At 34.2% G+C, this 11,971-nt stretch overlaps 1 protein-coding gene across 1 annotated transcript; it reads right to left on the bottom strand.

Annotated features, from left to right (window-relative positions):
- Positions 1–556: 556 nt before the first annotated feature.
- Positions 557–11,898, bottom strand: LOC100377428 (lipoamide acyltransferase component of branched-chain alpha-keto acid dehydrogenase complex, mitochondrial-like). The gene is made up of 10 exons (XM_002736349.4): positions 11,821–11,898; positions 9,568–9,785; positions 8,564–8,745; positions 7,413–7,543; positions 6,170–6,263; positions 5,725–6,047; positions 5,076–5,153; positions 3,416–3,607; positions 2,688–2,759; positions 557–925 (listed from the first exon to the last, which is right to left on the bottom strand). Exons 1-10 carry the CDS (start codon positions 11,878–11,880, stop codon positions 758–760), a joined length of 1,518 nt encoding a protein of 505 aa, XP_002736395.1. The 5' UTR covers positions 11,881–11,898; the 3' UTR covers positions 557–757.
- Between the last annotated feature and the right edge of the window lie 73 nt (positions 11,899–11,971).

The following is an 11,971-nucleotide window of genomic DNA, read 5'->3' as shown; positions in this document are numbered from 1 at the left end:
TTATTGGTTGACAGCTTACAATTCACGCTACTCATTAGCATATCTATCATCTAAAACAACACTGTGACAACTATAGAGGGAGTGGCAGAACACACCAGTTTGCTGTCAACGCAGGAGATTCTTCAAACTTGTCCATAAAAGGTATTATAAAATTGCCAATACAGAGCCAGTCTACATATCAATGTATGATTTTCTGTCACTTCATTGTTGGTCCAGGGAATGTGCATTACTAGGTGGGTGTATGTGTGTCAGTGATACATCATATCAACTAAGAGAAGATAAATATTCAACATTTAAGATAAATAATGGGATGGGACAAAACTTCTGAAATAGAAAAAACAAACATTTCCAATTCTACTGTATGCATTTCATAGGTACGCAGAGTTGAGAACAAAAATGTGTGTGAGGCGCAGGTTTCATATTGATACATGCGATGATAAATGGCAAAACCTTTTTTCTTTTGGCCTAATTCATATTCCTATTTTTATTGTGTATGCTTTGAAAGCAGAAATTGGTTGTACATTCTTACAACATGAATGTGAGCGTCACTATCATATCATTATAGAATCTTAAATTTAATGTCAATACCGATCCAACACCCACCATTCACCATCAAATCTCTCACATATTAGTACAGTAATGCAAGCAAATTTTAGTCAGGTCATATGAGTAATGTATTCAAACATGACAGGAGCTTGGTTCCATGCTATACACACTCACATCATAGTCTCGAAAAACATCAAGTCTTCGAATATATTTATTTCAAATCTAAGATCATTGACGATGGATTTTCAATGTAAGATTTCCAGAGGTTGGAGTATCTGGACATCGTGGCGCCATCAATGACCCGGTGATCTGCTGACCAGCTAATGTTCATTGTATGTGCTTTGTAAACTTCATCTTTCTCGTTGAATCTTGGGACAACCTGAAAGAAATTAATTATAACAAAACATGTTATAAAAACCCTTGTAAGAAAGTTTATAATACAGTGTTTCTCAGGTTCTTTAAATAAATGTGAAAGTTATTTTTTCATATTTCACAAAATATTCGGCATAATTTTTTCACATTTTCCACAAATTTTGATCAGGGCCTGCAGATAACAAGAAAATAAGCCAATCTGGTTCAAAATTATATTATAGAAAAATGCATGAAAGTCTGCAAAATGTGGCACTAACATTTTGGAGTGAGTGGCATTTGGCATTTTTATAACCACAGAAATCCTGTGATTGAACTTTCAAGAAAATATAGGTTTGTAATATGTTAATTACTTCTATTGTAACAAGAAAAATATGTAAATTAAACAGTATTATTAAGAAAATTATTTGCTTTGGTTGAGCTGAACTCTGTAATACATGAAGTTATGCAGGTGCAGGGGGGATTGGCACGAGAGGGCGCCATCCGATCTGAATGGATCGTTTCGACATCAGTCGTCCATAGCCCATCGTCAAAGCAACAACGTTCTGTTTATGAAATAATTTCAGCAATAATTTTGTGCAATTTCTTTACAGAATAATTCTCAACAAAACTTAGAAACATTTCATAGAAAAATACAGGCTCCAAAATTACCGGTATGTCTATTACAAAACAATTCAACTGACAACCAGTTTGACGCCACAATTTATTGCTGGAGCCAGAGTTCTACGCGTGATTTTATTGCGTTCAAAACTGTTCCATTTCAAACTGCACATGCACACACACTTGTTTCTCAAATTACATACTAATTAGGTAAATTGTCACTGATAAAAGTCACCGAAAACATTTTGAGCAATTTTGAGAAATAGTACTAGAGAAAAATATAAATGTGTCTCTGCATTCTCCATGAACTTCGTAACTTGTTATGCCAAGGGTAAAGAGAAAACCTGTGCTTACTTTCAACAGTTAGCTGGAGTCCGATTGAAAAACGTGTCTCAAAAAAGAGATTTACATCATTTTTCCGATTATTTTTTCAGCTCGTAACGATAGAATCAGTCAATTTAGAACTATCATGTATGCTATCGGAAAGCATTTTGGCACAATTTTACTGAAAAGACGGGTTTTTCATTGCTCATGAATATAAATTTATGCAAATGAGACGATTATTTCAATCAATCGTGTCATGCAACTCCCCCCCCCCCCCCTGAAGTTGGAATCACTTCCCGATATCTCATATTCTTAGAGCTGGTTGAAACAAATTACACCATAGGTGTTGTGTTATGTTATACACATATTATCATATCATCTTCTGAAAACCTCCATGAAAAGCTGATATGAATGACATCCACAGACAATGTATTAAATTAAACTAATCAGATTAATACAAAAATAGAGAAATTTTCATTTATCAGAACTGCTACTGCTGTTTTACTTTATACGCCTCAGTACAGTAATCCAAATCTGTCTCATGGCCGTCTGATTTAACCTTTTCACCACCAGTTACTTCTATTCATCACAAATTCACAAAATAGTCTTGTCTACAGTCTGCACTTTCTTTCAGTAGATTGGAACAAAAATAGACAAATTTCTTGAGTAAAAACTGAAAATTGGCCTCTTGGCCCAAAAATTAGGGTTCATTGCCAGAAATATTGAAGAATATAAGAAAAAAGTGCAGACAAATTTGAGTGAGAATGTCTGGTGGTGAAAAGGTTAATTCACATTATGTGTTGTTGAGAGAAGATGCCTCTGATAAAAGATATGACAATAGGACATACCTGAATCCTACCGATTGCTCCTATAACTACTTCTGGTAAAACTAGAAGTGGTTTGGCATATGTACCACCAATCTGTCAACAAAGACAAAAACGATTCTTGTATTTAGTTGTCAAAACTATACATTATTATTATCGTATGAATGTTTACACAGTGGTCTCTTTTTTTAGAACTGCTTAAATCATGCTACAACTTTCACAGGCATTCTAGCAAATACTGAGAACTGACTTGATAAAATTATGTCAGACTTAGTCATAGTTTAATAGTCATAATCAAGCACCAGACTGTCAGCTATGTTTATCACTTTACAAGCATATACATCATTCCACAGAGTTCTATGCGAGTCATTGGAACAACATTGTGACCAATAGCGTCACAGCCACTCAGCCGCTATTAAATATTCAGTCGGAAAATGCATGTTTTACTCAACATGTGTCTTTGATTTTGTCAGAAAAAGCCAATCGTTTTTTATCTCATTTGGCAAGTCAAGACATTGCATGAAATTAATATAAAAGTGAAAACAGCGTGAAGACCATCACACATTGTGGAAAAGTTGAATTGCATTTCAGTTTACTGCATATAGCACATAATTTATCAAGGTCAGAAAAAAGATCAATAAAAAACAGTAGAGAGTGCAGTACAGAAAGTACAGTGTCCCTGAAACCAAAGAATAATCATGCCATTGAATTCATATATGGTAGTTGTGTAAACAAAAATGATAATCACTTACAGCTCCTATATTTGAGAAAGTAAAAGTACCACCAGTCAAATCATTGGTTCCCAGTTTACCGGATGCTCCTAGTTCCTGTAGTCTATTCAAGTGTACAGCTATTTCATATACTGATAAGGTTTCAACATTTTTAACATTTGGTACAATTAGACCATTTGGTGTATCCATGGCAACGCCAATATTATGAGCAGCCTATCAACAAAAGATAAGGTACACAGAATTAGACAAATATTCAATGTCAAAATAATTATGAAATAAAATGACATACATCAGTAATCAGACATGCATGATCCTTGTGTATATATATATATATATATATATATATATATATATATATATATGGTCCCTGTCTGATTGTCCCATGTATGTCCAGGGAGCAGCGTTGTGTCGTCACCGGAAGCGCTGACCCATCACAAACCTGTGTCATATGACGCCTTACTAGCCGATTTTGGCTAAAATTTCGCTCCGCAGCCTCTTTACAACAGTGTTTATACGCGGAACTTGATATTGCTTTTTACAATTTGGGTTGCCTTTGAATCACATATTTCAGTGAAATATTGTTTATAGAGTGAAATATTATTGTCATACATAATTCAATCTTTGAAAAAACAGAAACTAACACATAATAACGATAATCAAATTTGTGTTTCAAATTTCCGGTTTCAACTAGTTCGAAAATAGAACGTACTTGAGCGCAATAAATTCACGCGTAGAAGTCCATCCGAACCAGACTCTAGCAGCGTAAACTTATTGCAATTTGCGCAATTTGGGCCCAGTTTGTTCTTACAAGTTTTCTTTTATCATTATTTAGTAAACAGGTCTCTGAAACGATTTAATATATCCATAAAATACGTGGCAATCGACAATTGAATTCCAAACGTTCGAAATTTCGAACAAACTCCCGGCACACCTAGCGCGATATGCGTCAAATCGGTGTAGAAGACGCCGAACTGCAGCGTCAATGCAGGGAGCAGTTCATGACATTTTGTGAGAGGAAGAATAGGGGATTTTCTGTTCACTATAAGGACTTGTGTAATGTGCAAACTGAATGCAAAAAAAACAAATTATTTGATTTTGAACTTAAAATTTCTTTTTTTTGTAGATTAATGTTGAAATGCTGATCTGTCAGGAGGGACATGACATTGAAGTACCCTTAGCAACATCAAATGTGTATAGCACATTATTTAATGTGAAAACACAGAAAAAATCAACACCACTAGACAATGCTATGACCTTTGTTTGCCTTGTTTTTAAAATACGATTTCACTAACAACTCAGGATCTCACAGTGAAGGAAAGACAACAAAGTCACAATAAAGAATAAATTGTATTGTCGTAGTGATGAAGACACAGAAAAGTAATGCTACGAATTGATAGACATATCCAGACAAGGCTGTCCTGAGATGCTTGTATTGACAGTGCAAGATGTGAACGAAAATGTAGAAATATTAATTGCCACAAGAGGCTGCCAACACCATCATAGCAAGCTCTTTTCCCTAAATTTCCAACTCAGCTGTCCTGATCCAAGCAATTGTTCTCTGTTCACTTTAGCATATTGCAAAGGTCAAAAGGAGGCTAGCAGAGGTCTGCATTAGACACACTGATTGTAGTACATCAATTCAGTGTTTCTATCCATGTCTAAGTCCCTGAATCAAACTCACCTTGTAAATCAAATTTTCACATTTCTCATCCGTATGTGCATTTAAGGAGGGAAAGTGGAGTAAAGCCATTGATGCAGCCTGGTGGTCAGAAAGAAAAACATAGCATAAGGATTAAAACTTTGCCTTAATACTTGGACAAATCAGTGATGGTTAAATCTGCAAGATAAAATAGATTAATAATTACATGCAAACTATTTTTAATGATCCATTCATTATTTATTAAATAACCAATGTTACAATTGTTTTCAAGAAAATATGAATATTTTAAATAAAATACACATAAATTTGCATGGTATGGCATGCATAACTGCTCAAAAGATTTACCAGTGTAAGCACTGTTTGCATACTCAATGAGTCATTCGACCTGTCACGATGATTTCCATGCTTTGCCAAAATAAATATGTGTAACAATTTAACCTTATGCAGTATAAAATATATAGTAAATAATTAGTAATTTCCTGTGACAATAGTTGCAATTTTAAACCAAATCTCTGTTATAACTGAAACAGTGCCATGTTCATGCATTCAAACAAACATTGAGTAATTTAGTCCACATGTCAAGGATATTGGTTTTTATACAAGAAGAAGATATATCAGCAAAATAAGAAGAATACATTGTTATAGTTTTTACAGGAAACTATAAATTTACCTTTAAAAAGAGGGGCATATAAGACAACCTAATCCCCCTGGAAGCACCAATCTCTCGTAACCTCTTTCTCATTTTTACTAGTTCTGTAACATCTATTTCATCAGAGTAACCAAAGTGGGGGACTTGGTTTGCCACATTCATTGTTTTCACCATCACTTTCATGAATCCTGTGATTGGAACTGTCTTGTCTTTACCTGTCACTGTCACTGGTCTCGTTGGTGGAGCGGTAGCTGCAGGGGGTGATTTAACTGATGGAGCAGCTGTCTTTGGTTTAATGGTTGACGGCGATGGTGGTGGGGGAACAATTTCTTGTATAGGAAGAACTGAAACAAAATAAATATAAAATTTATTTGTTTTGAAGATGGAAGACTGAAAGCTACAATAAATGCTTCAATAAAAAGATTACAGTGACAACAAACTTAAAATAAATATAATATTTACTCACTAGGTGAGGGTCTACCTTCTTTTACATATTTTAGTATATCTTCTTTTAATATACGACCATCTTTTCCTGTTCCTTGTACATTTATTAAATCCACCTATAAAATAAAAACAACACACCCATTCTTTTTAAACAACTGAGATCCAAATATTCACCATTTCTCATCTGTTGCATTGTATCATTTTAATAGTAATGTAACAGTTTTTACAGTAGTATATCAACCCTGCTTCAGAGCACATAAGTAACAAGAATTGTGAAAATCATGGAAGAAACACTGCAAAACTCAACAGAAGCTCATCTACATGCAGCTGAGGAGATTACCTGAAGTGTTCAATATATAAAGCAGTACCGGTAATGTTTAAATATACATTGCATAAATACTGTAGAACACGTTGAAATAGCTGCATGCAATTTTAGCAGATTTGACTCTTGGCATGAATTACCAGAATCTTAATCTAGCTAAAGTGTTGACTATCTCATTGTGAGAATATACTTTATGTTAAATTAGCTACATCTTGAATTAGCAAAATCACAGATTAGCTAAATTAGCTAAAATAACATGCTAGCTAAAAAGACATTGTTTTACAGTAGTTTATTCAAACATGCTTACAGCCATTGACATGTTACACCTGTGGATTTAAAACAATACCAGTTTTATTATTATTTACCTAACACAAACATACTGTGGAATACTTTATTTTCGCTGGAATTAATTTTCGCTGAAAAGGCTTTTTGGGCGTTTTGCTTGGAATTTATTTTCACTGATTTTTCATGAGTTTAATGTGAAATATAGGAAAAAAAGTATATTCGCTGGATTTTATTTTCACGGAATCATCCCTTCAGCGAAAATAGCGAAAATAAATTCCAAGCAAAAATAAAGTATTCTACAGTATTCATTATCTTTTTTTCACTACCAATATGTTTTCTAAATACAGGTCATTTCAATGTAATACTAGTATTAGAACGAACAAAACAGACATTATACAACATATTATTTTGTGAAGCTTGGAAGATAGACTTTTAAATGTTTATTTTGTATTTGGTTTCATTTTGGGACCACACAAATTTCATGTACAATTATAATTTGATTCAAAGATGTACAAGAAAATTGAACCAATAATCTTACATATCTGTTAACGTACAAGGTGGGTATACTATGTGATATTACGCAATGCACAACATACATGCATTAGCTATATGCATAAAGTCAATTGTGCAATATTGAGTTACAGCAAACAATATTTACCGAATGTTCCCTTGCTATCCTGCGTACTGCTGGCGTGGCCGGCACTTTATTACCCCCTAGTGTCTGCTGAGTTTGTCGTTCAAATTCATGATCTGAGTCAGAGTCAGTGGATACTTCTACTTCTGTAACCTCTGAGAAAATAAAATTACATTGTACATTTTTACTCATACATTGAATGACTTCACAACAAGATAAACCATAGCATAAAAAGGTTTAAAAAACAAAATTACCGGCATGTTAGAATCATCAGAAGGAAACTAAATTATAGGATTATAAGTAGTGTTAACGCTACACAAAGCTGGACAAAGATTTGAGCCAATCTCATATTTGATAGACCCAATTGTGTTCAAATGGGATGAAACATTGGTCAGCATGGACCAGAGTCCAAGGCACTAAAAGCCAAATGATTACCAAGACTTTTCCAGACTTTTTCCCAAACTTTCTTGCATTTTCCAAGACATTTTGACCCTTAATTCAGGCCAATATCATCACTAAAGCTCATCAAAGAGGATACGGTAGGTCTCTGGAGAAAACAGGTCTTATTAAAAATGAATTAATAACTATGTAGAAATTTAAACACTTTTCAATGATTTTTTTTATTTTCCCTGTAATTTAAAGACAACTCAAAGACTAGGGTCTGTAAGGGTGTATACATTGAATATCTCACGCGAAACAAAAAAGGTACATGAATCGCAAGATGATCACAAAATTGGGAAGAAAAACGCACATTTCTAAAAGTCCTATTTTGTGTTTATCTCAGATTGATTTTGGTATTGTCTTTGCTAGCAAAGCGTTATATCGTACATGTACCTGCATTTTGTGTTTTTGGATGCAGCTAAAATCTATGTAAACATTTCTAAGCACCCACAGTGTTCTATGATGTGATCAGTTAAAACTACATGTACGATTGTTTGACACTCACAGAGTGGGATCCTATTCAAAGCACAAAAATTCACTTCTAATGAAATCTTCATCGCAAATCACTGCACATGGTCACGACAGCTGTATACTTGATAAAAACGTTTTTGGCTTTCATCAACCAAAACCACTATTTAACTCGTTACTCTTGCTCTGTGTCTTTGCATGAATTCTTTAATTTGGAGATACACTTCTAATAAGCAAACACAATAACACTAAATCCTGAAATTTACCTCCAGATTCATCCACTTCAATGTCGATAAGAGCTTTCCCCACAAGGGCAGTGTCTTCAACATCATAGTATAACTTTGTAATTTTTCCATCATATCGACTTGTTATTGTCACTGAAGCTTTATCACTTTGTACTTCACAAATACTATCAAACTGACTTACAACGTCCCCCACTTCACAGTACCTACAAAACAAAATAATGGAATTCGTGAGGACAACATTTTTCAAAAGTCACTGATACGCTGTGTCATAATGATCCCAGAGAAATTTTCACAATTCTTGCTAACAAAGCACTTGACCAGGTAAAGGTTAAAAACGATACCTTTGCTTGACGACACATGAAAATAAAAACAACATGGCCACCAGTCAGACATTTTGAATCAAGTCATTAATCAAACTGATGTGCATTTATTTAGTAATCCACAGGCATGCCTGAGAAATTGTGAATGTTTTCAAATTTGGTGATTTTTTTCACAAAAATGGTCCTAGTTAGATAGATTTTTACCAAAATCAAAAAATAACTAAAGAAAATATTCAACTCACTATATATTGCCTTTGTACAGAATTTAAACCAAATCTGTAAAAGGGTATCTTAGAAATGTATAAAAACAAAATGGCTACTAGTTGGCCATGTTGAATCAAATAGCTCAGTTAGGGTCAAAGACCCATCATGAGTGATGTCAGTAGCAAGTCTGAATGAAATTGGTCAAAGCATGTCTGAGAAATAATGTTGGGCACACAGCTAGTTGGACAAGATGCAAAATACAAGTCCCTGTTAAGGACTGCATAACGGCGGGGACTAATATGTTCATCATGAAGTTCAAAGTAACAAAATTTGAAAGTATACATTCTATACATTAAAATGGCTGCCTTTCTGCCATCTTGAATCAGATTGCAAAGAAATGCATGTATGTGTTTGTACTAGGGTAACCCTCTATCTATTTTGGGACACAATAAAGAATAAATTCTTAGTGAAAAATAAATAATGTTAAACAGAACTACGTACCATTCTTTAAGTTTGACTTCTCTAATTCCTTCACCAATGTCAGAAAGTTTGAATTGTATAATTTCAGCTTGACATGTGGATGTTGTGTGTACAAATCTTGATATAAACATAGTTTTCTGATGTTTCATCAGTTGTCTCCGGGACAATGAACACAACATGGCATGACATCTTTGTTGTCTCCATGGTATCAAGGTTCTAACTGACCTACACAGATGGAGCTGAAGTAAAAACAACATTTTGTGGTTACTGACAGTAAGAGTTTTATTATTAACCCCCCCCCCCAGTACCATTAACAATAATGGCCTTCAGTAACATCATAAACATAACCCGAACATTTCAATCTTAGAGCCAATTTAGAGTCTAATTTAGGTTTTCCATAGTCATTGATGCCTATTCAAGAGTATGATGTTTATTATGGGTACCGTGAATGGGTAAACTGCGTTTCAACAATGAGCTGTTATCATCGTAAACAGTTTTTTTCAATACTCAGTTTATCTTTCGAAAACAATGAATTTCTTGAAAACAAAAATCATGCCATTTTCCTATCAAAATCAAAGCTAAAAGGTTGCACTGCAACATCGGTAAATCTCTTTCGTGTTGCATTCACAGTCAAAGGTTACCGGTACTCGTGTGGATGGAAAAAAACATGGCAGATATCGTATTGCATCAAGCATTTACATGTGATCGAAATAATTCGCTTAAAACTAAGTTGAATTTTACTTGCATTTCATAACAATTGTATGTTATTATAATCACTACTGAGTAATACAAGGTAATACAACAATTTCAACACTTCAAAAACAAGTCAGTTATTCACTTGTGAAATGCACCATGACCGGATTGTGCTACCATAATGATTCGCTACTAAGCAATGAATTCATGTATGTTTTTATTTGAAACTTGATTAAGAATATACTTTTAGTTACCAACAAAATTAAAAAATTAAATGTATACTACATTAAATATTTTATCTACATTATATATTTGTTTATGTATTATGTATTTTTGATTGACTGTAATTTTTCAACATTTCGTGATGCCTATTATTATTATTTACTCTTTCTCGACGCCTAAATTAGAGTGACATCTATTCAAAATATTATACGATAAGTATACGCCATGTAGCATTTCACACTTTATACCAACATACAGCAGTTTATTCTATTCCCCACATTTCACAGACTTGGTAGGAGTAATTAGCAGATACTGACAGCTACAGTACACACAATATTGAAAGAACAATTCAATTTGTTAAAGTTCAGCTATAAAAAAAATAACAGGCAATCAAATTAAGATAGTATCTGATACCATACCATCAATAGATGTGTCATTGGTCAAAATGAATCATATTGATGTAGTGATCTTGAAAAACATCATATTTTATGAAAAATTTAAGGAAATCAGGGGCCACAACATTTATATTTGTGCCTTAATTACCTAAACAGTCACATAATTTTATTGTTTTCTTGAAGACCAACCTTCTCAGCAGTCAACAAGCTGACACCACTTGAATTTGGAGATTCCATTTTGACTCAGGATCTCTACAAAGTCTGCTCTTCATCATACAAGTACTGAAGCAAGCAGATGTACAATTTAAAAATAATGTGTAAACAAAATCTCTGTCCAGGAGGAAACTAGTGACAGCAGTACTACCGTTAACAAGTTGTTTTAGTGGAAAGTCAGGGCGCATTAGTGATATGAGTGAACAATGTATAACTTAATAGTACAGTCCAGATGGAAGTGATTTTTGTTTTGATCGGAAGCGTACTTTTACTGTTGTCACCTTGGCAACAAATCTTTTCGAACGTGCTGAATTTAATTTCTTGATTAATCTGGTTCTACAACTTCCTGCTTTTAATGAAGGACACTTACACATGTACATTTGTACCAGCAGAATGTGAACTTTACCCAGTTTGAACTTGTCAGACGATTGTTCTATTATTAGCGTGCCTTGTGATCCGCTCGATGCGTTCACTATGTTGGTCAATGTAAACAAAAATGAAATGTCAAATACCAGTACTTTTCTTGATGACACAAATCACCGAAAAAGTGAAACGCTTGTTATAGTAGAGAGGCTAGACGATAAACCGACATGCATTCATTAGTCGAGTTACATAAATCATTGCTTTATCAGCTGAACGGTGTGCACTGTAGACTTGCAACGCAACGCCATTCGTATGCCATAATTATTAAACCTATCCGCATGCCATGTTTGTTAAACCATTTCACAGATATAGGAAATCGTCTGCTTACCGCTGTTGTTTGGCGAATAATGGGAAATAACACAGACCCTCGTCTGCACATAGCTGCCATTTTGAGCTGAATTCGACACTACGCAGGGTCATTGCGCAGATCCGAAGACCAGCCCACGACAAACCCCCGCGGTTATCAAAATATTTCGAAG

Source organism: Saccoglossus kowalevskii, chromosome 9 (genome assembly GCF_978046115.1).
Source record: "Saccoglossus kowalevskii chromosome 9, keSacKowa6.1, whole genome shotgun sequence".
Taxonomy (NCBI): Eukaryota; Metazoa; Hemichordata; class Enteropneusta; family Harrimaniidae; genus Saccoglossus; species Saccoglossus kowalevskii.
Note: the sequence above shows the minus strand (reverse complement) of the source record. Positions and strands in the feature narration are given on the sequence as shown.